The following is a 27,576-nucleotide window of genomic DNA, read 5'->3' on the forward strand; positions in this document are numbered from 1 at the left end:
TTTTGCCTTTTTTTTTCTTTTAATACAGACATTTGTACACTTTCTTACAAAACTGCAAGTAACTACACTTCTCTTAAATCATTTTTGGTCGGCAAGTACTGTAAAATCTTTGTGTGCAATTATCATGTATTTACAGGGCCTCGTGTTAGTGATTTTCAGTGATTATTACAATAATGTCACACACTCTCAACATAAGACATGGCTTAAGATAAATATATTAGTAAATAAATATTCTGAGAACATATTTCCATACATGAAATGTGCTGCTATACATATACAGAATATATACAAGATGCTTTCTAGCTTTTAAAACATTTTTAAAAATGGTAATGAAGGAGAAAGAGCCCTTTGACCATATTACAAATCTTTACAGCAAATTTTATACAAAACAATTTTAAGTGCTATAAGACAATTTTAATTAAAAACATTTTAAATAGTGCCTCATGAGCCAAACACAACGACAACTGTTCATGTAAGTAGTAGAAAGGCATTTTGTTATAAAAACCATCCATCATGGCCAGCTAGCCTGTGAGTCTGCACTGGACAGAGTTTTATGTTAAATGGCAGAGCCAGCACAGAAGGCAGGTGTAGGTGTCTGTGGTGTGGCCTGCAGAGATTTGTACCAGCAGACATTTCCACAATGTGTGGGACCAGCACATCTGGGATCACCAGGAGCCAGAATATTCAAATGTTTGTAAGAAACACTCTTACCACAATATGCTGTTTTAGTTACAGAGTACAATGTATCCTAGGTGGCCTTTACAGTGCCTCACAAAACACCAAGAAGAATAACCAAGCTAGTGTACCATAGCTTCTAAAATGCATTTCTTTTTTTAGTGGAGGAAGGAGAGGGTAAGACTTAAAAATTAAAAAAAAAAAAAATTCCAAAAATGACAAACCCTTAGAGTTTGTTCTCCCAACACATACCACTTACTTCAGTCATTCAGAGAATGAATAAGTTTTTAATAAGCTTTATACACAGAAAATGTGTTTATTGAAATTTTTCCTTTCATGTTATACCCAGATATTGCCTTGTATTAATTCTCTGAACAGCTGAATTTTGGTGCTTGTTGACTGAAAAGATGAAATGTGAATTCCTTTAGGTGGAACTTTTTTCCTAACTTACTGGGTATGAAAGCAAAAGGAAATAGATGAATGTATTTGTTATTTCTTAGATATCTGTTTCCTTCTTTTAAAATAGTTCATTTGGGACTACAGAGAATACAAATTAGCTTTGCTGGTCTCACAACCAGCCCAGTGCTGTCAAGGACATTGCTTTGGCAGAATATGAAGTGTACATCTCTATTTCTTGTCTTTGAGTATCTCCAAAGTGTACTGAACTTAGGACAAATCTTTTCCAAAGACTGGCACTGTGGGCATTAAATACTTAGTTTCCCTTTAGAAGAATTCCTGCTGTGAATACACCACAGGATGACACTGTGTCCTCAGGCACATGCAGCATGACAGGCAATTTCACCCATGCTATGGTAGCCTCTTACTCAGAAGCTGCTGTTTCCACAGGAAACAATTGCTATCAGAAGTGACGACATGAATTATCTCATGATAACAAACATCCCCACTAGGACAAGAACAAGAACAAAAGGATGTGCCCAGGCTAATGGGGTACAGAGGGCACTCTGTACACAAGACAGAAATGAAGCACAACTGGCTGGGCCCAAGAAACCTTTAAAACAGATCAATCTATGGAAGCTACATCAACCACAGCAAAGAAGAAAACAATGATCAAACCAAGTCCCTCACTTTGCCACACACACAGAAGGTGACAAGCACTGCTTCCCTTAGGCATGCTTGCAGCCTGGAAGGAAACAAGAAACCCTGTTTCCAAAATGAGCCAGCAAAGCTGTGAGCACGCTGCAAGCTCTGCTTTCCTGCACATGCCAGCATTCCTCACAGCTGTAACAGGGGCTACAGGTGCCTGAAAAACTTCCTATGGAAGGAAAAGTTCATTACCTACAAAGGTAATACCCTTTCTAAGCACTTTGTTCGAGCATCTGCTTGAGGGAGAGGTCCCCAGCATTCTTCACTGGTCAGAAGATACAATGAGGTCCACGGTTTAAATACAGAAGTGAGGATGAGAACATTCTGAGCTCTCAGTTTCCTTACCCCCACTCTGTTGAAACTAATCCTAAAGGCAGGACACCTTCCTAGGCAAACCATCAGAGCAGCATGAAAGGGGGGAGAAGGGAAGAGGAGAAAGGAGACAGTCCAATGCTTCACCTCCCTCACAATCACTCACATAACTTGCTGGCTGCTAGGATTTGCTACTGGGATCAGTCAGTATCTGAGCATCCATTCAGCAGCTGTATCCCTCTGGATTACTATATTTCAAGGTGCTATCTGGTTTCTAAGGCAGGTGTAGCCCTGAGCTTATCAAAGGCTGGACTCCTTCAAGCAGGAGATAACAGCATCTACACATAGCCTGGCTTATTTAACACACTGTGTTACCTCTCAGCAAGAGGTCACTTCTAAAAAGAAAATATAAATAACACTTTGTCATTAATATAGAAATGGCACTAGAGCTCAGAAATGCTCCACACCATGTCCCACATGGGCTTTGCACACAAATCAAGGCCTGAAGTGTCAGGCAGGAGGGACAAAGGAGACAAGCAAACTGATGTTAACACAGAGGAAGTAGGGGAGGGACTTCTCCACATTACCACTTTTGTGTGTTTGTCAAAGCTTAAAAAAATTAAGTCCATGAGAATTTGGAGTCTCTGATCAGCTCCGCTTCTCCATCTGGGATCTTCTGGGCAGGTCTAGTCACTGATTTGGCTTCTCTCCAGGGGATGAGATCCAGCACCTGAAGGACAAAGAAAACTAAGGAACATGGCATGTAGAATATTGCACACAGTTGGGGCCCCAAACAAGACCCTCAGTGAGTGGAGTTTCACAGAGCCAGGATGCTCAGAGGGCTGCAGCACCCGGAGTGCAGGGGCTGAGGGATCTGGGCTGTCCAGCCTGCAGCAAAGGCATCCCCAGCAATGCCTGCATGGAGGCTGGACCAGATGAAAGCACAGTCCTCACACACATTCTGAACAACAGGTGAGGAAGTTGAAGTGTGAGATGTTCACACTGGATATAAGGAAAACCTTTTGACCACAATGGCAGTCAAGCACAGGAGCCCAGAAGGGGACTGCACTCTGTGTCCCTTGAGGTTTATCCAGCCTGACTGGATACATTTGGTCTGACAAGCTTGGTCTGGTCTCAGAGCTGGCTCTGCTTTGAGCAGGGGGTTGGACTAGATGATGGCCTGAGGTCCATTCCAAACTAGGGTACCTTGTGATACAATGAACACCCTTTAAAATAACCCTGGCAAGGCAGGTAAGAAATATCCCCCTCTTTCTGTGAGTGGCTTTTTTTTCACCCTTGTCTATGTCCACAGCAGAGACTTACCCACATATTCTTCTACAGCAATTCCAAGATTTTCACCTTTTAAAAAAAAAACCTTCAGCTTGTCTGTTGTCTCTCACAGTGGCATTGCCTGCTTAGGCAACTCACCACAGCTGCCATGACCAGCACAGGGTCCCTTGCTGTGGGAACTCTAATGGGGCCCCCTCCCCACAAAGGATGAGCATGAAAGCTTTTATAGGGTTAATTAGTAAGTTATCATCTTCTCCTCCTCTGGCTTACCAAATGAGCACAAGTAACCAGGGAATAATACTCTGGGGCAAATGGCTAATCAATAACCTGCTCCTATGTGAAGGATGGAGTAACTTTTATGGCTGCAGGTACCTAGGCAGGTGGCAGCATTTCATACACTAAGAAAGGTAGCAAGTAATCAAAAAAAAGCACATATGTTACCTGTGGCCTTTGTGGTCATCATAAGCTTCTGGGAGTTCAGAGTGGGACTGGGAAAGGGCATTCCAGTTTCCTCCTCCTGAGAGTAGTTCTGCTGCAGGAATGATGTTGCCTCATAGCACACCTCCCTCTCCACCTGTACCTCTCCAACACCTTGACAGTGCAGGTAAGTGTCTAGCTCAGGTGTTCCATCCCAGGAGCTGCAGCCTCCTATGTGGGTCCCTTGGTGCTCTGGTGGTAGGATCAGCTCACAGTCTCTGTCTTCAGGAATGATGGGAATGCGTTGACCCAGATCACATACACCCTTACAGCAGTTTGGCAAGGTGTCATCAGGAAGCGTGTACTGCACATTCACTGCATAGTCTTCTGTATAGCAGCCACCACCTCCACTGCCACTGGTGCTACTACAGGCTACCTGCTTCTCTTCATAGAAGCAGCAGGGCAACCCCTCATATTTTACCCCATCTGTCCTATGTAAGTGGTCTGAGTTAATACTGTACAAGCCTGGGGTGTTCCCTGACTGTGGTTCCATTCCTTGGCCACACGCCCCCCACAGTGGGGAGCTAAGGAAGAGTGCACCACAGTCAGCTGTGCCACTGCTGGGCTCCAGGGCAGAGTGCTGGAATTCAAAGCAGCACGCGCACGCCTGCTCCGAAACCGGCCCTGCCACCTCTGGATTCTTCCAGTTCCTTTTAACATCCAAGGCAGCACCAGCAGCGGCCTCAGGTCCTCCCTCTGAGGTAGTGCCATTTGGATCCCTGTGCTCTAGTGAGGAATTACTGCTATAGTTCATATCCATGCTGCAATTAGACAGTTGGTCCCCTGAGGAAGAAGCTGGCACGGGCCTGCAGTCAGCACCCACCAGGCCGTGAGTGTGAGCTGGGAGCTCGTCCTGGTGGGGGCCCTCCAAGAGCACAATCGCCCCCCTGTTGGCAGCACCAGCCTCAGGCACCCGGCAGGGGCTCCTGCTGCGGTACACGTAGGGGTCATAGTCACTGCTCAGAGAGCTGCGGAACGTGGAGCAGCTCCCGTAAACCCCCTGGTTGCTGACCTCAGTGCAGTCAACCATGGAATCACTGGAGGAGCAGTGGCACTGACCAGAGCTGCTGCTGCTGCTGTCACTGCCAGGGCAGTCGGCCAAGTACCCGCTGCACACCGAGCGGTGGCCGTGGTAGCAGCTGAAGCTGGAGGTGCTGCCGCTCTCCAAGCGGGACGAGGGCATCACGTGTACCACAGGAGGGAAGAGCACGCTGCTGCCAGGCTGAAAGGCACGGGAAGGACCCTTGGAGGCAATGCCAGCTGGAAGCTGTCCATCTTGCTCAGGGTAGCTAAGGCCTTGGAAGTAGTAGTGCTGATACATGGTCTCGTATCGGGAAAAGCACGCCGCTTTGGAAAAGTTGCGTCCACCAAACTTGGGCCTGCGGAAGTTGTGAGCTGGAGAGTAAGCCCTGTGCTCCAGGCTGCAGTGATGGGTGTTTAAAGCATGGTCCAAGTGAATAGGCTGATAACTGCGGATGTAGGCTGGGGAAGGGGCTTGGTAGAGGCTCTGTTCCCCGTGTCTCTCCACTGTCAGCAGGGTGATGGGGTTCCCGTGGGGGTCCATGCTGGTCCGGGTGGGATACGCTGTGATCTGGCTGGCCCTGTGCACTCGGCCCGGGTAGTGCACAGGCAGAATCACCCTCTGCTGCCTGCTGCGGGCTGCATTGATGGATTCCAGACAGATTGGGGCTGCATTCCCCTTCTTCTGTTCTGAATGAGAGAAAGAAGAATGGAGAAGTAGAACTAGAAGGGAATAAAATTACTTTATGCAAGAAGCGTATTTTGTTTTCCATGTCATTACATTATGCACCAGTTTTTTTACATGGAAGGAAATAAAAGCAAAACAAAAGTCAAAAGCATGTCTGGAAAACTTTGAAACACCCAAATGTATTTGCTTAAAAAGCAAAAGAAGTGAATTTTTTTCAGATACTGTTCTCATATACACAAAATGTTTTGCTAACATGTTGCAGAGGCTGAGAGAGGCTGGAAGTCATTGCTCAAATTTTCACTTCATGCATTTTTACAGAAATGTGCAGCACCAGAAAACTTTCTTAAGACAGAGGAAATGAAAGCAGGAAGAGGGCAAGTAAGGGAAACCACGTTCCAAGTTACAACACCATGGAAAAATAAAAGCCCATACATTGTTTTCTTTGTAATTCCCAAGGGAAAACATATCCCTTTTCTCCATGCGTCCTTGCACTCAGGGCTGCACAACACAACACTGCCCTCAGCTGGGCATCATCCCCAGCCCAAGGTTATGCCAGGGGCACTCAGCTGCTCTGCCTATGTTACAATAAGGACCGAGAGCTCCACGGAGATTCACAAACAGGGACACTTTTTATTTCATCCTTTCAGCTGTCTGAAATAAACAAGACACCAGAGCATGCAGAGTGCAGCACTTACCTATGATGTTATGGCGGCAGTGAGGGCAGGTGTGGTGCTGCAGCAGCCAAGGATCCACACATTTCTTGTGGAATCTGTGAGTGCAGGGAATGACACGCAGTTCCTACAGGAACACATGAAGCACCATGAAAATCTACTTCTTCCTGACAAGGGAATTTTTCACAGCTTGTTCCTAGTTTTTTTTCATCCTGGCTATTAAATGGAGCAATTCCTAGTCTTGAAGTGCTAAGAAGGAAAAAAATGGCATCAAGACAGCCAAGAGCACAACAGGTAGTGCTCAGGTGTCTCTAAAAGAACAGTCTGCAGGCACCTTAAGATTCCATGCAGATACAGGACATTTCTTCAGGACACTTTTTTAGTATGTCCCTATGACCCAACAGCTTTAAGAAGGCCATCATAAAAGTTTTCTTTAACATATTCAATGAACTTAAAAAACAGAAATCAAGAGTAATGATGTACCCTTCCTACAATTATTCACAATGGAAAACACTCAGGTAAAAACAAAACCAACTCAGTGTATATGATACTTTTTCCCTTGCCCAGGACTCTTATCCTTCAGCTATGATCTGTTTACAGCATTTCCTGAGCCTGATGGATATCTCAGAAATCTGTAATAAATCTTTCTTCCAAGTACTGCTGATATCTCCCCAAGAGCTTAGGTTTCCAATTTCTAACATGCTTTGGCAAGGAGTTCCATGGGGCTACTACCTCCTGGTGGAGAAACACCACACAACTTTATTCCCCTGTATTCCCCTGTCCCCAAGCAATCTGGGTCTAAAGAGTCCTTGCCCACTCAATCATTTGGGGTTTTTTACAGGAACCATTCAAAATGTTTGACCATTTTGTGACTACCCTTTCCTGAAGCACCTTCCTTTCCATTCAGTATCTTTTGTAAGGTGAGGTCAGAAAGACACAGTATTCAAAGTGAGAACATGACTAAACTTACACTGTGGTGTAATTCTGTTTTCTGTTCAGCTCTCTAGACTTTTCCATCTTATTTCTAGAATCTGATTTACCTTTCTAACTGCCACAAAGCAGATAAACTGCCACCAATTTGCTTTCACAAACCTATCTAAAGCATCAAGATCTTGTTCCTGAATAGCAATGCTCAGCTCCCAACCCATCCCTGATATATGTGAACCTCTTCCCTGTGTCTGTCATTTCAAGCTGAAGTTCATGTCTGAATTTCCTCTGCAGTCAGTTTGTACAGCCCTTTTGAAGTCCTTGTCTATCTTCATCCTTCCTACTCTGAATAATTTCCCATCAACCAATTCCATTAAACTTTCTATTTGCACTGTGCAGCAGCGCTTAAATATGCAGCTGCTATTTTCTATTGCCTTAAAAATTATGACTCTTTTATGAATCATTTCAAAATAAAATGTCCTCACATAACCTTTCTAATGGAAGTTAATAGCTGTGAATATTGACTGCCTCTATTTTATTTATTTTAAGGAGCCCATTTTCTATTTCACCCTTTTGTTGCTTCCTCTGGGTAGAACCGTCATGGACACCAAGCCCTGACATCAATACAGTGATTGTAACTGAGGAGTCAAAAAACTGTTCATGAACATTTTGACCTCTCTTCCTTCTCCTCCTCTGGTTTCCCAGCAGTGCTGTGTAATTGACATTTTTAAGACAGGGTGCCATCAAATCTTAAAAAAGCAAAACCCTAAGGATATTCCTTACCTCCAGCATAGCTTGCACACATCATCACCTCAGTGCATGTCAAAAACACCCAGAGAACCAACTGCTGAGGCAACCCTGCCTTCTTTGTGACTTGTTCTTCAGAAATGCAAGAACAGTGAAGGTACCAACTTGCAAATGGAATCTCTCACCTCTCCTTCTGCAGCATGGGTAATTCAGAGCTGCAGGATGCAGCTGAGGCCACGCTGGCTGCTCAGTGTGATCAAACTGAGAAGTGGCACCACCTCAGCACAGAATGTCCCCAACAGCCAGCCACGTACCACAGTGCTAAAACCACCTACATTCCCAGCCCATGGTGAAGAAACCTTCCATCCTTTACCTCCCCATCAATGTACTTCTCCAAGCAGATGGCACAGTCAGAGGTGGAGCTGCTACTGAGTGTATCCAGTGCTCCACAGTTACTTTCTCGGTGTCCCTTACTTTTGGACTTAAACTTCCTGGTCTCCATTTTCTCCAGTGCTTGCACTGCAAGCCTGTTCATGGAATTCTACATGAGAAGAAACAAAACAAAAAAAAAAAAAAGAAAAGAAAAAAGAAAAAAAAAAGCCAATGCTGCTGTGTAAGGGACTAGAGTGTAATAGCAGAGAAACACCACCATAACATATCTTACAGATCATGTCAGGCCCAAGGGATGTATAATTTATTAAATTAAACAGAGAGAAGGCTAAGTAGAATTCAGATCAGAAGCCTCATGGAAAAAAATGTATGCCACATGCAGAAGTGAGGATGATAAACTACTCTGAATTAGAACTGGATGAAGGTGCTGACAAATGGGATAATACACTGCAACTGCCCAACTGATAGGCAGCAACTATTCAAGCCAACATATAAAACTTGGCCAGGAACTTTTTTTTTAATATCAGTATTGATTGTAATGCCCCAATATGCTGTTACCATCATATTACCTGGAGCAATACTTGAGAAAGGGATTAAAATGAAATATTATAAATCAGCTGTACCATTTCCTCCAGGACAAACTCTGTTACCTGGAATTTCTCCTAACCAAACTTTTTACCTTGAAAACCCCTCACATTTCAGTAAATGTTATCCTATTGAAAAGATTTGTGATTTATTTTCAATCCTCTCCACAATACAGCAGCAAGAGTCTGGACTCATTTAGAAGTATATCAGTGCTACTGATAACCTGTGAGCAACCAGAAATGTTCTTTCTTCCCAGGACCTAACTGGACTGCTTCTGCACTGTTTTCATTCCAGGATTTAACTGAACAAACATCATGGGTGAATGTAAATCTCCTTTAAAGATATTTCCAAGTTCTTCCAAAGGCCTACACACATGGATAAAACCACAGAGCCACCAAGATGGTTATTGTAAGTCAGTGGCCTGCACTTCCAAAAGTTGCAAAGCACATTTTAGGACAAAGTAAGAGAAGCTAACTTTCAGCATTTGGTGAATTCCCACTAGTGCTCTTACCTGACTGCGTCGCTGTTTCAGTTTGATCTTGACAAGGAGAATGAGGCAAACCAGAGACACAACCACAAAGAAGGCCAGGAAAATTCCCATGTCAAAGTATTCTGTGGGTTGCTTAAAAATTAAAACAAAGGTATTATTACTCCTTCCTTCAGATCATACTCAAAGCTGTTGTTTCTAATTTCTCAGGGGCCATTGCTGAATGGCAGAATGGCAGAAGTCAGGGTACACATTGTTCTGTTCATTAACTGGGATTCTCTGAGACAAAACCTGCGTTTTGTGTGCCACTGCAAGTGAACAGAATACACAGAATGCCAAGCATGAGATGGCAGGTTTACAATCTCTGAACTGCAAAATCCAGGTTTTTTAACTGAGTGCATCACACCAAAACTAATTTTTATAGCTTATTGAGTGGCTCATGCATGTAAGCGACTGAAAATCAACATTTGATTTTTCAAAAAATGGCCCACTTCTCAAATACATCTCTCAACAGAAGGATTCCATTAAAACAAAAAACCAAAAAAACCAAAGTGATAATTGGGACATTGATGACCTTCAGTTTAGTTCTTCTGTAAACTATATGTAGAGAGTGTTAGGGAAAAAAAATCTAGAAAAACTATTTTATATTACAATTACAAATATCAGATAATCTCATAGTTAATCAGATAATCTCAAATTTAATCCATGTTTAAAATACTACACAGAATTATTAGTTAACACAGGGCAAATTGCCTTACAAAACTCCTGAACCCTCAGGAGTGTGCAATAATTAAGAAAAAGGAAAACCTCTACTGTGTGAATTTTTTGGCCACTTCTATACTCAAAACTATCCTTCTGAAAGACAGCAGATGCCACATTGTGGATTCTATACTTACACCAGGTCCAGCTGCTTGCCCACAGTGCTCAGTTTATTTAGGTCAACAGAATTTCACATTTATTAATGCACACAGGGAGCACCAGAACATCTTCTCACCAGTGCAGGGAGCAAGCCCTGCCTGCAGTGACAGCAGCACTGATACCCAGAGAAAGGATGTGAAAGTCTCACCCGTGGGGGGCGATGCTGAATCCTGGCCCGTGCCACTTTCTGCTTGTTTACAATGTTCATGAGCTTGACAGCATCAGCACCTTTCACATACACCACTGGTCTCTTCAGAGGGTCCTCTGAGCCCTGGTTCAGCTAGAACAAAAAAAATAAAAATAAAAATAAAAATAGTCTTCTCAAAAGGCATGTTTCAGGAAAACCACCTTCCTTCTGGACAATGCAGAGAATGGTTAAGGAGTATGAATGTGGAATTGATTTCAAGCACTTTTGTTCTCTTCTAGCACAGACCTTTAATTAAGTATCCCACAGAATTAAACCTGACTTATGCTGCCTTTTTTTTTATGATTATTTATTATTTTTTTTTAAGATTAGGAAAAGCAAATGCTATTTCTGAACAGCCTCTTTAACTTAGCTGCATCATGTATCAGTGCATTAATACTGTAATGCCAAACCTCACAATGAAGAAGAATAAAAATCTGCACATTCAAAAAAATCGTCCCTGCTACATTTTATCAATCTTTCAATTTCAACATTATTCACAGAAATTTCTTCAGCTTTCTGAACAATCTCATATCAGAGTCCTGTCTTTCAGGCTCTTTGTACCTAGCCACGTTAATTTAGTAATTTCTGATGTTTAACTCTACAAACTCATTCAAAATTACTTGAGTTCTAGCAATGATGAGACTTACTGACTGCAGGATGGGGGGCCTCAAAGACTAAAACATTTGAGCAGACCACATAATTCACCCTGAAACTTCCTCCAGGTCCAGCTATGTTTTGTCAAAAAGGCCAAATGATAGAATCAGAAAATACTGTGTGTGGGGAGACATGTCATGAGCCCATATGGTCAAGGCAGGGTCAACTATGACACCAAATCAGGCTGCTCACAGCATTATGCAGTCAGATGTTGAAAACCTTCAAGTGTGGAGAATGTGCAACTTCTCTGGCCAACAAATGCAGAACAACAATCTGCTAAATTATACACCAGAGAGAGTTATAACTACACAAGAGAATTGTTCTGTTAACCAGCACCAACACAATAAATTCATATAGCTTATTCTGACTGATGAGCAAAATACGAGCGCAGAGGATGGTGGATAGAAAACAAGCAATGCACTGACCAGCAGATGGAAATGGTACAGGGGAAAGGAATGAGATGACAGGAATGGGAGCAAACAGAACAAGAATATCTTATGGCTGAGATTAACATGTCTGCATTGTTGATAGCTACCTGTTAGCTCTGGCTAAACCATGTAGAAATTACCAGCTGACTGGTCCATCATCCTGATTAAAGGACTCTACTTAAACTGACCAGATGATGAAAATAGATTTCATTGAGACTTTTTAAAATTGATTCTTCCTAGTATTTGACAGATTTTCTGAGAACACTGATCAAACTGCTTTTAAGGCAGGTGTCTCATGATGAGCTAAAAACTAGCTGCAGTATCCAGGGATCCTATGTGTCCACAAGCCTTGCTGGCCTGGGGCCAAATCCAGTCACTGTCCTTCCATTCCCACACCCTCTCTCTCATGGTTTCTTGCTCAAGAGACAATTCCCCCAGTTCCTCAGTCATTTTTGCACATTGTCAGACTCTTGCTAACCATGCTGCTCTGGGTGCTGTTACTCCTCTTCAAATATGCAAAAGTAAAAATAAGAAACAAGTCAGACTTCAGAGGACATTTTAAAAAAGTTTCATTCTTAACTTACAGTAGAAGATACTCAGATCAATGGGAACAAAACCCATTTAGGCAAAGTCCTTTTATTTGGCATTTACCAAATTATCTGAGGACAATTCTTCTGGTCAGGCCTGCCTCCAATTTCTGTTCACTGACTGGCAGGAGGGACTGCCTTTCATAATACTCCACTCCTCCTTTTCAAAGCAATCTCCCTTATTTGTTCTATGCTTGGTAACAAGCATACATGAGAAAACTTCCTAAACAGCTCCCCTCAGTGTCTTAGGATATTTCCTTTTGAACCAAAGAGTCCAGATTACCTCATGTCAGTTTTCCCTGCATGTTATCTGTCATTGTTTTCCACAATTCCATTATGAGTGCCAAAATGGTATTTATTTTAAAGACCAATTACTTAGCACCCAAATGTCAAAGGTTCTGAAGATTTTAGATGAGAATCAAAATCCACTAAAAACAAGCATCCAGAACAGCATGAGAACAGAGCCAATGCAGTAACTGTAACTTTTAGAGTATGAAAGCTACATCCAGTCATCCCTCTCCTGTTTGTTTCCACAGGCTACTGCTCTTTCATCGAACAGAGCCTACTCACTGTGTCAGCTACTGCTCTAAGCCACTAACCTTCTTCCATTTTACTGGAACACCCAAAATATTCAAACATCCACTAGATTGGGCTCCCAGCTCTTGAGGACAGATGCACCCAGTTTATTATTTATAATCAAGCAAGGAAAGCTTTTGTTGTTAGAGGGAAAAGAGCAAGAGACAGTAACTCAGCTTCCCAAGTCCAGAGCAGGGTGGCTGAAAGTAACCAGAAGCTGTAACACAGAGTTAAAAAACCAGAAAATGACAGATCTTTGTAAGGAGATTTTTTTTTTTCCTGCACAGAAAAGGGGGAAAAAAATATCCCTGTGAATATTTTCAAGATCAAGGCTGCAACTTTGATGCATATGCAGGCCACAGTACTCAAAGCGTCCATTGCACAGGATCTTCTGCATTCCTTTGTCCAGCAGATTTCAGAATTAAAGACAGCTTCTTTAATGCAAACATTGATGATCTCCTTTTCCCCCAAGAAATACAAGCTGCACTTAAAAACCTTCAGCTCCACTTGTTTCTGCTGTAACAGAAACAGCAGTTTTGTTTCAAGACAAAACAGAACCAAACCAAATGCAGACTATTTTTGTGCTTATGTTTCTTCACTGAAATAACCCAAAATTAGCTGAAGTATGCTAAAGTCTTTCATAGGGCTATTACCTCACCCACTTCAAATAAAAAGACCAAAGTTATAACAAGACTTGGAAAAAGAAGAAAAACCCTGCTTGTCCACAAAATACATAGGCAGAAATCATCAGCTGTAAATGAGAAAGAAATGGTAATAAGCTTTAAAAAGAAACTTGTTTAGAATCTGGTTTGAAAGTTGTTTCACAATCTCAAAAATAGCAGCTGTTTAACAACACTATTGATCACAGGCTGGATAGGCCAAACATCCTGTGTTTTGTACACAGAGCTGGGCAAAGAAAACCTCCTTGATTAGATAATGGGCCACAAAAAAATTCCCTCCATCCTCTTTCAAAACCGTAATCCCAGACCTGGATTCTGGATTCTAGCAGATGCTAGAAGAAAAATCTAACTCCCCAAAGTTTTCCCTTTCTGCCAGGTTCCCAACAGCTGCGTTGCCTCCTGCCTGGCATTGCTCATACCTGATCAATGGCATCTGGGTTTTCAGAAACATCAAAGATGACCGCGGTGGCTCCTCGCTGTACTGCTCGCTTTGCCTGCAATAAGAAAGACAGCATCCTCAGTCCCACCCCAAAAGATAACTTCTTAGCTCCAAAATTACTCCCTCTCCTCACCTCCAGATAGAAAACTTAACATTTTGTGTTTCTGTGCAGTTAAAACAAATGACAGGACAATTACAAACAGGAGTTCCTGAACCAGCATGCAGTGCAGTTAAACTTCACTACAGCTTCTAAAGTGTCTCTGCTCCTTCCTTCTTAAACTCCTCTTTCAACAACCTTTTAAAGGGATTCAAATGAGATTTAGACCCTCTAAAGACTTTAAGTAGAAGAATTTTTTTAAATTATATTATTTTCCCTCCATTTTACTTGCAAGTGCCATTAAAAATCAATTTCCCTATGACTTGGAGTGGAGACAAGCTCACTAGTGTAGAAAATTAAGGTGGACAGGATTCTTTACACTTTTTCAGTGTCATTCTCACAAACTAGGATATCACAATTTCAAAGTGTGCCTCAGAGAATACTGCTTTTTCTGACCATCAGAGGTCAGAACTGTTGCATACGTTTCTTATGCTGACCAGAGCTACGTAAGTGCACAGCTTTTCTTCAAATACAGTCCAAACCTGGAGTTACCAACTGCACAGAGAAGGCATTAGAAGATATTAAAATCCTCTGGGATAGAGAAAACAAGGCTAACACAGGGGTTTTATCCTGCTTCTGCCACTGTGTCTCTGTATGTACTGTTCAAATGTTGCTCAATGGCTCCACAAAGCAGACATTCCCAGGAACTTTTCAAAATCCTATTGCCTTTATGGACACAGAATATAAGAAATTATTTCTCAAAGCAATGAGAGCTATCACCACCACAGTACTAAACAAGAAGGCACTGGCCCTCCACAGAAACTACCAGAACCTGAACTTATATTGAGATATAAGAAAAATCAATAAAATAAATTATGAAACATTACTCAGCAGTTTCCTGGAAAAACGTTGACCAATACAGAGAACTTGGTTTGAATACATAAATGTCACTTGCTTTGCTCTATTCTTGTATTTTATTTTAAATCAAAAAGGCCCATCAGACAGCAAGCACAAGAGGGAAACCAACTCCCAAATTAGAGCTTTTTCTCAGCCCACCAGGTATTTGTCCCCTTTGAAGTCGGCACACCTGGTTAATGACTAAGAACTGTTGGGGAGGAAGAGTTAAAAGGAATCCACCACCCATTCCCCCTTGCAGCAGCCCTGAGGTGAGGGCTCATGCAGGTTTCCCTAGAAGCACCCCTTACAGACACGCACGGCTTCTTGAACTGCTCAGGCTATTTAGATTGTTTCTTCAGGATGATCAGTCAACAAGCAGGGCCCCTTGATCTCTGAAGAGATTTTTCGAGAGATTTTGCAGATCAGCGCTGATAAAAAGTCCTTAGTTGGGTGCATACAATGAACGAGCAGCAAGTTTCCACCAGCAGGTGTTAAGAAAGGAAAAGCACCGAGTAAAAAAAATCACGCTGCGGTGTTTAATGGCAAATGGGGGTGATCTGTGTGGCCATCACGCCAAGTGTGGGGCTCGCTTCACTCGTTTCACTGCGACCAAGCCGGGCTCGTTTCCCCGCGCCCTGCGAGGCTCCGGCCGCCTTGCCCCGCTCGCCTGGCCCGCGGCCCTGAGGGCCCAGCGGCCGCGCACAGCGCCCCCCTGCGGCCGCAGCGCCCCCGCGCCGGAAGCGCTGCCTGTCCCCGGCCATGGAGGGGAGAGGAAGGGGCCGGGGCCGCGGGGAAACGCGGGGGTTTATTCCTTGCTGGGGTTTAAATCCTGATACCCAGGGAAAGGCGCTGCTGCCTGGAAGTTCGCTCCAGCCAAACCTCCTCTGCCGGAGGCGCTGAGCACTCCTGCACAAGGCGCTAAAGAGGCACGGCCCGCAGCGGGAGCTGGGCCCAGCCCTCTCCGGCGGGCTCGAGGGCCGCCTGACGGGCCAGGTTCCGCTGGCCAGAGATCAGAGCGCGGCTGCCTCCGCCTCCCCCGCCTCCAGCTCGGCCGTAAAACCGGGCACTGCGGAGAGAGGACAGCAGGGCGAGCGGCGGGGAGCGCCTCTGCCCGCTGGGCATTGCCCTCCTGCCCTCAGCCCCAGGTGGCGGCCGGAGCGCACCTGTGACCGGGGCTCCGGGGTAACCTGAAACACCTGCGGGCACTGCCGGTCCTTCGGCATCCCAGAAAATGCCTTTGAAAATACCCTGTGCACCAAAACGTCTTTGAAAATACCCTCCCTGTCCAGCTGTGACCGGGGCTCCCGGCACCCTGAAACGCCTGCGGGCACCGCCAGCCCTTCTGCGTCCCCGAAAATGCTGCAGGATGGTTAAAGTCAAAATGTCTTTGAAAATACCCTGTCCACTCCTCAGTAATCAGGGCAGCTCAAAATAACACATCAATGTTAAGTCCCACTTAAAATAATGCCAGTCTGTAATAGGCACGTGATTTTTTTCTTTTTGGGCTAGCCAGCATTTAGACTCCCTTAAATCATTTTTCTAAGCAAAGTGACCAAACTTACATCAAAAACAAACACAAACTGGATTAGAGGGAAAAATAAGCTCATACTTTTACATTTTTAATACTTGTGGCAAACAATCAGACATTTCCACAATTCAGTTCCCAATAATTTGCCAGGCCTATTTCTTTGTGTGATTGTCTTCTGTGGCTTAAAACAATTGACTATCATGATGTATCAGTATTCTTCCCCTTTTGTAAAGACTAGTAGAAAACAAACAAAAAAAAGGTAATTGCACTTCTCATAATTCAAGTGATCACTTTGTTCATAGCGACAACAACATCCCAGTCCATGTCTGTATTCAGAGTTTTGAGTTTATGCTACTACAGAACAGTGGATGTTACCAATAAAATGCACATTAAATACTGTCTCAGATTAAAATCTGACAGAATTTACTAGACCTTGTAATCTAGGTAAGATAAAAGGATTTGCATGTGACAGAAGCACAAGAAAAATACCTCTCCACATCTCCAGGCCTAAGGAATTTTAAGTTATTACCTCAAAGAACACCAGAAAGATTTTAAGAGCTTTGCATTACCTCCCTGTGGGCCAGGCAAATACAATAAGGAAGTAACAACTTCCTTGATGAGGCAAACTTTCATCCCAAGGGACCAGATAATTATTAAACAGGTGCACTGTTCGTCTCGTTCACTCAAGTCAGGTAGGACAGCAACAATCAAACAGTAAAGTTCAGCTCCTTCCTGACACCTTGAAGGACTTTGCATGCTTGCACAAATGAACATGGCACTCATCTCCTCCCCTCTGCTTTCTAGTATGGTTTTATTCCAGTTATTGTTTCAGTTAGAATGCAACAGTGGAGAAACCATCATAATAAGGTTCCCCTCTAAGAGAAAAATCATACCAACATCAGCAGTCTTTATTCATTACATTTACTTCTTTGCCAGAGTTAGAATTCCCTGACAATGTCCAGCAGTATTTGCACCTAAGGACATGACACTTTAATCTAATGGATTTCAGAGAGTGAATAAATTACAGATGAGAGAAAGACCGAGGCTCAAACTATAGGTGTAGAGATCAAAGTTCATTAAGCATTGCAACCTCTGCCATTTACATCAACATAGTAATGCATTACACATCTATTAAGAGAGTACCTTTTGTTGAAAATGGCTATTGGCAGAGCCAGATCACTACATATAAATAAACTTTTTAAAATTAACATCCTGGATAATACTGATGGACTGAAGGGAGAAAAGTATGTTTTAAAAGTACTGGCTGCCTGTATAAGGCACAGACATATCCTGGTGATATAAAATGATGTTCTCACAGATATTTTTACATTAAAAACTACCTATCCCTCTTCCTGGATTTGTTCACCCAACTCTAGGTATTATTTTCTTGGAACTTAGTACACTCTAGTTAACAAATATTAATTATAATTATGGTATGTGCTACATGAGCAGGTTGATTTATTCCCTGGGTTAAGAAACTGACAAAGCTGGGGAAGAGGAGGTTGGGCAATGGTTTAAGGAATAACCAGTACAAATGCCAGTAAACTCCTTTGAGCAAACTATTCCATTGGGTGTCAGCATTATTAGCTGGTCCTGCAAAATGAGGACACAATACAGAGAACAGTCCTATGGATCCCAAAAGCAAAATGTTGCTAGAACTAAGGGAAACAACACAGCTCCAACAGGTGTAACAACAGCTTTTTCCCACTGCCATTCCTTTTTTCAGTACATCTTGGTTTCTGGGGCAGAAAATATGGTATTACTCTAAATCAGTGCAGAGTCTGTTGAACACAGTAGTCAATAAAATTGATTTGTATGTCCTCATTCAACTGACCCAGCCTGAATTTTCTCTGTCAGTTTTTGAAGGTTTTTTCCCCTTCAGTTTCTCTATGAAATAATAATTATTGAACTTGAGGCATATTTTCTGGATATTCCCAGCCCATCAGATCCAACAGTCTGTGTCAGATCTCTCTACATGGTGGAGTCAGTGTCATTAATCTGACAAAAGAGTTGGATTATGCAAGCAGTATTAAGTGGAACATTTTTCATAGCTGATTCTATCATCAGCTGTCTTCTGGTGCTTTGAAATAAGAGAAGTCAGCCTCTCACCCAGTGTATGGTAACACAGGAGCAGCACTCAGTGACATGCCACTTGCAAACTCTGTGACTCCAAGGAACAAGATTTTCAATGAAAAGGTGCAGTTTCTTGTTTTACTGCTCTGAAAAAGCAGTTCAAGGATTTCAATTATTTTGACTGCTAGGGAATACAGCTGAAAGAATAAGGTTTCCATCTCAACATTTCACCAAAATAAATGATGAATATAGCTACTCAGTGGTTTTAGTCTTCTCTAGATCAGATTCTAAAGTAACAAAAGTCTATTCCAATATCAATTGATTTGTACCTGTTTTCCACATATCAAATGACACCACAAAGACATAGACAATATTACTGAGATACGATACAGAATATGCTGTACCAGGTTCTAGAATATTGGCTTTTCTAGTAGAGGTTTGCTGTAGTCGTGTGGTTAAACTATGACACTTCTGCAGATTTGTCTTCATTTGATTTTTATTTTTTTTTCTTTAATATTAGCAGAGGACAACTTTGGTGCTGAAACAAGCATTAGGAGCCTACTTTATCAGGGTTTAAATTTCTGCAGCTTTGAGAAAACCTCAGTTAAGTCTGGACAAACCCAGGAAGTCCTAATGATGAGGAGACAACTGGTTATTACATAAATGCATGATGAATCTGCAGGCTGTGACAAGGAGATGTTGCCACTGCCACTTTGCCATTCCAGTCAGCTGAAATGTATTCTGACCCTGATGCTCTCAAAGCCCTAAACTTCTCCAGGAGAGAGGAATACCTTAAAAAACCCTATTAAAACAAGCAGTGGGTATGAACTGCACCCCCATTCTGTGGATGGCAGTACTAGATTTTCAGAAATGCCATCACATGAAGCTAGGCAATAACATCCAAACCTGCTCATCATTAAGAACCCTACATAAAACCCACAGCACTGTGCAAATACACCTTTTCTTTGCAACTGTGAAAATGCAAAAATCTGTTTCTCTCAGAGCAACACAGAATACAAGCAACATCTGGACAATCCAGGCCTCTCTCTTTTCTCCCCCCACACTGCTATCAGGCTCAATCAATCACAAAAAATACCTTGTCCCTTGAACACTGGAGCTAGCAAGCCAGGCCACAGGCCAATTCTGCAGGGCAGAGGAGGAAGGAGAAAAGGACAGCCATCTACTTTGCAAACAGCACAAGTTACAAATTAACCAACTGATGCTTCAGACCTGTTAATGTACAATTCCCTGGTAATTCCAGAAACTCAGTTAAGCCAAGCATAAACAGGATGCCATTTCAAACCTTTTCTGAGATAATGAAACTGCTGTGTGAATATTTCTGTCTGAAAACAGAGGCAGAGTATCAAAACAAGACAGTCAAATCCCCATGTATCACACCAGCATAAAACTCCTTCCTGACTGGAATACTCCAATTCTCTGGCACCTCGAGGTATGTTTTATACACATGTCCTATATTACACAGCATTACAACAGTTGCTTACCAATTAAGAAGTATAGAAAGTGTGAAGCTGCATTTTAAAATTTAAAAGCATAATCACAAAACCAATGTACATTTCGGTAAATAAAAAAAAGGAACCTTAAAAAGCCATGTACTTGCAGTTTTAAATAAACTATCACCTCATGCCATATATAATCACATCAATAATATATATATACACACCAGTGTGATTCATACCACTCAGTACTGAGAGGCTCTCAGATGGTTAAAATGAAGAACAAGAAAACTAAAGTGTCTCTCTTTTCTGGGGTTAGGGAGAAACGCTGTTATCAGTTCTGAGTCTAGACCGAGTAAACCAGTAAGAAAAGGAGATTTCTTTAATCCTGAACACAGCAAAGCCTGCTGGCTGCACGTCTCTTAAGATCCATTTCAGAGTCATGGGACTCAGTCCCAAAGGCTGAGCTCTGCTATCACCAGGCTGCAGCCCAGCAGCCTTGTTGCTATGACAAGGCACAGAGAGAAGGGTGAGCACTGGCAGAGATCAAAGGAGGGGACGGGGTCTTGAACTAGATTACATATTCACAGAGAACCTAGCACACTCAGCAAGAACTGGGTGGCTGCATTTACAATTGATGGTTAACCCTTCAAGCTTTTCCCAGAACTTCTATATGCAGTTACCTTTGAAATATAATGGTCACAAGATGAGGATATTTTAGGAATTATGTACTAAGCATGTACTATATCATAAGCTATAAAATACCACTACAGCAAATTCAGATAATTCTTAACCTTTTCACTGAGGGTGTACTGAAAGTAGATGGATAAAAACAACAAACTAGATCTAAGATAATTATGTAAACATACATGCAAGCATGTTGTGGTGCTGAGAGAATAAAAAACAGAGATATAAGGAAGCATTGGAGGAGTTATTCAAGGAGTAAATTAAAGAAACTGTTAATGCAGACCACTACAAAAATGCATCCCTGCAGTACCCAAGCTGTTTAAAAAGAATGTACAGAAGCTCCTCCGATAGGCATGTGCTCTAATTTAGAATTAGAAACTGCTATTTATGTACATCAAAAGGGAAAACAAGGAATTATAAGAATTGTCTTGTATTTAGAATGAGAAGTGGCAAAACTTTTTAAAATTGTTAATAAGAATTCCCTCTAACCTCAGTCAGTGTAATGGGGAATGCTCAGTATCCTCTGTCTTGCTTAGCTCACCCTCAGGAAGCTGACCTTCATCAATAGGTTGGTATCTACTGTGAACAAGGACATTTTAGAGATAACACAATAATCTGAGATGATGAAACAATAAATCCATATCTCAGTAGTGACAGAAAATGCAGTGCTCTTGGCAGGATTATTAAGTGCCTGCATGCAATCCCTAACAGTAAGTTCAGATAGACATGATATACACCAAGGTGAGTTGAGAAGAAGCAAAGGTATTTTCACTTCCACACATATCAAAGTGCTGCAGTCCATTGCCCTGGAGGTTCTGTCCTCTTTGGCAGGGATGAGCATCTATATCCAAGACCACAGAAAGGCGTGTAAACCCTACTGAAGTACTTCAATCTTTCTGAATGGACAAAAAAATCATGTGGGATGCCCTTGGAATCCAGTAGGATTCTGTGAGATCCTCCCTCTCTACTACTAGATTCAGCTTGGGTAATAAATTCAAGAGTAAAAATCTGTATGGTGAGCCAGTATTCCAGTTTAGCCAGCAACTTTCCACGTTCATGGCTGGCTAATACAGGATGATATGGCCCTTCTTCCAAACAGTTATCCTTGGATTTGGATTAGTTTAGCTTCAAGGTCCCAGACTGTGGTGGGCCCTTGTAGTTAGTTTGTTGACTCTGTAAAAAAAAAAAAAATTAAAAATGAAAAAAAAAAAGATAAAAAGAAAGGGAAAACAAAAATTAAAAAGGTGGAAGATTTTTGTTACAAAGGGAAACTGGAAACTTCTCTCCACGCAAGCAGAGACATGGCTGTATTGCAGAGGCCTCGGGGCAAGGATTAAAGAAAAACAAAATAGAAACCCTTCCATCTCTAATTAGGGTCTTCATTTGCCAAAGAGCCATTCCACAGCAGGAGGAATTACATTCAAGCCGTTGCTTGGATAACGTCTCCCAGCAGGTTGGCTCCTCAGAACAGGCTACTCTGAGCCAACAATTTCTGGTTACTTGGAGGCAAGCAGCCTGCATATTGTTTTAACTGGCCTGGCTTTTACAGCCAGTTTTGCTGAAGAACAATCTTCTATTCAGAATGCAGAGATAAAAGCTTCACTTGTTTTGAATTTGTCGCCAGTTTCTTTATCCCTTTCTTTTTTTAAACATGGGAATTATAGGTTCTGGAGATTGCATTATTTCCCTTGTAGACTTCAATGTTTTTCTCCCTCTAGCCACTTGATTCTTCGCCAGTGAAGGCTGCTGTCTGGAGTCCAGCCATTCATCAGCCCCTACCTCATCATTAACACTGTGGTGCTGGCGGTCACAGCTCATTGCTGGCGACAGGAAATCCTAACTTGCAAGAGGTTAACCACAGCCCATAAACAGTCAGACTGGCTCATTAGACCCTTACACTCAGCTGAAGCGACCCTCTGGGAGTTTCAACACCATCCATGGACCTCAATCTATGGATTCTGTGCTCTTTGCAAATGCTTCCTCCCCCCCATATCCATTTAAAAGCTCACTATTTGCATCCTCAGGGCTAAGGTCCATCTTCCTATCCCAAAGGAACCAATTTATTTGAGCATTTTGAAAAATTACATGTCTGTTCTCTTGGCTTACCAATTGAACAAACCACCAGTGGGCCAAGAATGGAGAAATCAATGCACTAGAATACATACATTCTTGTGATATTTTTAGTAGTCTCCATGAGAGTTTTATATCCCTACTGAACAGTTCTAAGGCCACAGCAATGTAAATACTAATAATGTACAATTAATCTGTATAACCTAATTTATGTCACAAGTATGTCCAACTCAAATGTTCAAAACCTAACCTGCTAGAATTTTAAGTAGCTCAGTCAGTACTCCCTATACTGACTAAAAAGCACTTCCTCCTCATTTTGTGTTCACAGTATGATCACTTGTTTCATTTGGAGTCATTTCCTTGAACTCAGTACAAATGTTAAATCATCATGTTATCCAAAACCACACCTCTAGATATCACCTGGTCATCAAAAAGATAAAAAGTTTAGAGCAGAAAAACATGTTCTGGCAAATTATCTCAAAGCAGTAGGATATGAAGCACAATTTGTGTAATTTTTTTTTTCTCTTTCCTTCCTTTCAGTCTTGTGAAAATCATTGCAAAACATTCCCACTTTATGTCTGTGATTTTTCAGGACCCAGCTTTTTACCACTGTCAGTTGTATCTGCCCAATTTTTATTCTGAATATTGGAGTCCCTCTGATGCAGCTCTGGTTACATTCCGAAGTTCTCCAATTTCTTTCAAAGCCTTCTGTCTCCTAGTGCACCAAAATTAGGCATGTCACTCATCTGTGAAGTCCTAAATAATTCCATTCCCTGTCTCCATATCTGCTCCTTATTTTCTTCACTTTCTGGTCCATTTATCTGATTCTGCTTGCCAGGCTTCTTTTGTGCTCATTTCTATACTCCAACTCAGCAGCCCTTACTTGCTTTCTCACTTTTCTGTTTCAAACTCTTGCCACTATGCATTTCTCCTGTTGGAGAAATAGGTAGATTGTGCATGTAAAACAAAAACAACTCTCAATGTCTGAAAGGCTTCCAAGGCAATAGAATAATGAGGGTCCAGAAAGTTTAAAGACATGAAGCATTTATATATTATTGTGATGATGATTTGTAAGTACAGCATGCCTTAAATAATTGTGCCTCACTCTTTACTCAGCCCTTTGACTTCCATTAGTTTCACTGGGAGGTCTGACTGAGCTGAACTCCAGTAACACATGTAATGCAACAACAGCTGCTTCTTTAGCTTAAGGGAGAGGCAGCTGTGCTCCACAGTTGGTTAGAAAGGAGTGAAGATGGTGCTGGGGACTGCTAAGGACTCAACTCTAAAAGTGGACTTTTATTTAAAGTAATCAATCCAACAATGGCAAATCTCAGGAGTGCCCAGAGGGAGAAACACGAGAGAGGGCTTTGTTCATGAATAGCTGATGCTTTTCCTGACTGTGCAGGCAACATGGAAAGAAAGTTAGTCAAATAATACAGTAGCAGATTGCTGGCACCAATGGAAAGAGCTCAGCACTAGCCATGAATGAAAACCTGACAGAGCCACTTCTTCTGAACTGCATAACCTGATTCAGCCCTTGTTTGGCCCTTCCTTTGAGCTCTCTCCTCTTTGGCTTTGATCCAGTTCTTTTCTTTCCTTCTGCATCTTTCACCATACAATCCATGCACAAACCTTTCCTCTCCCCACATTTCAGCTGGCTTGCCTGTCAGTTCTGTTTCCTGTGCTCAACCTCTCCCTTCTCTCCTCAAAGGAACTGCAGAAATTACAGTGGAAAGCAGAGATGGAAGGAGAGGATTTAAAGAGGGAATACATGAGAAAGGAACTTATAAACTCAAGAATTCAGTTCTAATGATGACACTGCTGTTTCGTGCAGTGGCCACATGCTCTAACACTCTTAGATGCAGCCTTTCTTCCTTTTTTCTTTCCCATTCAAACCCCCTTCTTCATCTGTTAAAATAGCCTTGTTGCTGGAGTATGGCCTGTGGGGGGTGAATAGGCAAGGAGATGGGAAGCAGAAATACACTGAGCTTTTGGCAGAAAAAGCTCTTTTTTTTTTTCTTCTTCTTGTCTTTTTCTGTGTGCCATTAAGAAAAGCCATATTCTTCCTGAAAAAACATGTATTATCCCCTCTTCTGATCTCATCTAGGCTGGAGTTTTGTTAGAACTCTAGCAATCACTGTGTCTATATGGTGCAGAGGTCTGATCACACTGCCAGCACTGGGGAAGTAAGAAAAATTAATGTCAAAACATAAATGACATCAAAACTACTTAACAAATAACAGTATCACTTCAGATATAATTTTAAAGTATGTTTTATGATTGTTTAAAATGGGTTTTAACATTTCAGGTGTCCTGGAGATTATAAATGATGCTGAAGAGGGGAATAACAAGAAACAATCATTATGATATTACACTACTTATGATGTTCTTTGGTGCTTTGGGAAAATTATAATTTTCTCTTTCTCAATACATTCTTTAGAACAAACACAGTAAGGACAAACACAAACATGGCAGGGATTACAATTATATATACCATGGTTTTTTCACAGTAAATCCTAATTTTAGGTAGTGCTAAGACACCAAACCTTGGAAATAAAAAAATTTAATGTGAAATAAATGAAGACTCCTAAAGAACATGACTGATTCAGAAGGTCTGAATCCTTAACACTAGCCAGGATGCTGTTTTTCCCCATTAAAACTCATATTCCTTTTTCATTACAGAACAATGGGGTTGACAAAAACAATAGGTTTTGTTTTGATCAGGGTTCTGGCATGCTTGACATTGCAATATAGATCTGACAGCTGGTCCACAGCCAGAGGAGTCTGGTCTCATTGAAAAAGCTTTCTTCTACTTCATAACAACTTCCTTCTTAACAGAGAATGTCTGGGAGTTCAAAACAACCAATATTAAGTTTATACTGCCAAAAAAACATTCCTCAGTCTGTAGTCTGACACATTTATGCCCACACAGCCATCACAAAACATAGACCCTATCTCCTCTTGTTCCTACCTCCACTGGACTCTACACTGTCAGCACAAACCTTCAGGTGAAATAAATAAACCAACCAGCTTAAAAATCACTCATACTATTACTTTTCATCCAGATCAATGAAATTTTGCCACTAATTTTTGAGACTACTGCCTCAAAAAGAATTACAGATGCTTTTTGGATGCTGTTTGCAAAGAAGAAACACAGACTAACAAACAGAAGGTAGAAAAGGTCTCCAAATTGTGGAATAGATACCATGAAAAGGATGTCAACTACTTCAATGGATAGAAGAAGTTTTCCTGAAGTGACAATATTTCCTCCTGCATGCAGCAAGGACTCAGCACAGGGTGCCTTATGCAGCTGTCACTACCAGTTGAAAGTATCTGAACAAGCAAACTTTTGGAAACACTGACCAGTGGTTTCAGGCATGTCTCATTAATTTTAGATCTTAATCTATGGCATAGTTCAGTCCTAATTTCTGAACAAGTTTAGCACAGAAGAGTGTTTGCCTAAATTCAATATCCATTTCTACAGGAAATTATCCAAACTGTATATAAAACTATTAATTACAAAGAAACAAAAAGTATACTTATACTGTCAGCAACCAACCTGAGCATATAACTGATTGCTTAATTTAGGCTATTAATGCAAAGGTGTAAGTTGCTTTTGTTTAATTTGCCTTTTTTATTAGTTTTAGTAACTCTGAAAGAAAAAGATTAAAATGGACTCCTCACAGGCCTTCTTGTTTCTCAAGTCTTAGAACAGATCTCTCTTTATTCAGGAACTAAACTACCAACACAGCCCCATAAATTCTTATTTGATTACCTTATAGAAATTTTTATACTTAAACTAAGTTGTTAGACAAAAGGTTAGGGATCACAGTTCAACTGTTAAGTGCATTTTCAAGTTATGATGATTTTTGCCCCAGCCTAACTAGTATAATAATAATATAGATGGCATGGTAAAACAAGAGATTCTTGTAGTTAGTATTTGTGTAAATTTTTTAAAATAAGCTCTTAGAAGTGAATGGATATTGGAAGAACTGCCAGGAATTTCCTCATATTACAGATTTCTTTCATCTGAAAAAAACAGGAAGCTGTAGTAGCAGGAACATCCTGTCTTTGTTAGGTTATACTCAGATGCACATCCTCAAATACATATATCCTATTCATACAGGAGAAGAGCAGTCCCTGGAAGAGAAAGAAGAACTAAATCCTTTCTTGTGGACTTTAAAATCCAGCAGAAAGGGAAGAAGTGCTACTTTTAAACTAATCTTCAGCATTTTCTCACTATTCTGTACTAAAATAAAAAACAATGGTATTGCTGAATTGAATTAAATCTGTCAAGACAGTGAAATTTGCTTTGAAAATTACTGGGGTGGGGAAGAACAGGAGCCTGCATATTGGAGAGTGCAGGACACATGCAGGTGCAGTGGATCACAGAATCCCAGCGTGGTCTGGGCTGGAGGGGACCCCAAAGAACACCCAGCTCCAACTGGCCAGCCCTGCCAGGATGCTGCAGGCAGTCAGTATTGCAGGCAACCCTGCTTCTGCCTTCCTCCAGCACAGGGCCACTGCTGGAGCAGTGAAGGAGCCTCATTGTGCTGTGAGCAGAGGGAAGGCAGGAATTCCAGGAGGGGAAAGGTTCCCTTTGAAGCACATGGCACCAAGAGCTTCCCAGTGACCATGGCAACAGCTCAGTGGGTTCCCAGCCTGAGAACCAAGTTACTACAGCCATGCCTCAAAAACAAAAAAAGTCTGAAAGGAGGAGAGAGGGGGAGGTGGGGCTGGGGGTGTGGGGGAGAGAAGCTGAAGCAAAATTAGCCTGGCAGAAACTGAGCGGCTCCCTGGTAGGCAAATCCAGCCAATAATGCTGCTCGGGTTCACGGGGTTTCCTTTTCATTTCCAAAAGCTTTCTTCTTCCTCTGTCATTCCCCTTCTAGCCCTATTCAGGAGCTCATAAGATCAGTAAAACCCAG

General features: G+C 41.9%; 1 protein-coding gene across 1 annotated transcript in view; it reads right to left on the reverse strand.

Annotated features, from left to right (window-relative positions):
• Window positions 1-27,576, reverse strand: part of ZNRF3 (zinc and ring finger 3) — a 66,236-nt gene continuing 38,660 nt past the window's right edge. The window contains exons 3-9 of the mRNA XM_058816419.1: window positions 13,823-13,897; window positions 10,440-10,571; window positions 9,398-9,508; window positions 8,285-8,452; window positions 6,262-6,364; window positions 3,823-5,568; window positions 1-2,821 (exon numbers count right to left, since the gene is read on the reverse strand). Coding sequence (XP_058672402.1) covers window positions 2,778-2,821; window positions 3,823-5,568; window positions 6,262-6,364; window positions 8,285-8,452; window positions 9,398-9,508; window positions 10,440-10,571; window positions 13,823-13,897 — 2,379 coding nt within the window. The 3' untranslated portion in view covers window positions 1-2,777. The remainder of the gene's footprint in view (window positions 2,822-3,822; window positions 5,569-6,261; window positions 6,365-8,284; window positions 8,453-9,397; window positions 9,509-10,439; window positions 10,572-13,822; window positions 13,898-27,576) is intronic.

Source organism: Ammospiza caudacuta, chromosome 18 (assembly GCF_027887145.1).
Source record: "Ammospiza caudacuta isolate bAmmCau1 chromosome 18, bAmmCau1.pri, whole genome shotgun sequence".
NCBI classification, from domain to species: Eukaryota; Metazoa; Chordata; class Aves; order Passeriformes; family Passerellidae; genus Ammospiza; species Ammospiza caudacuta.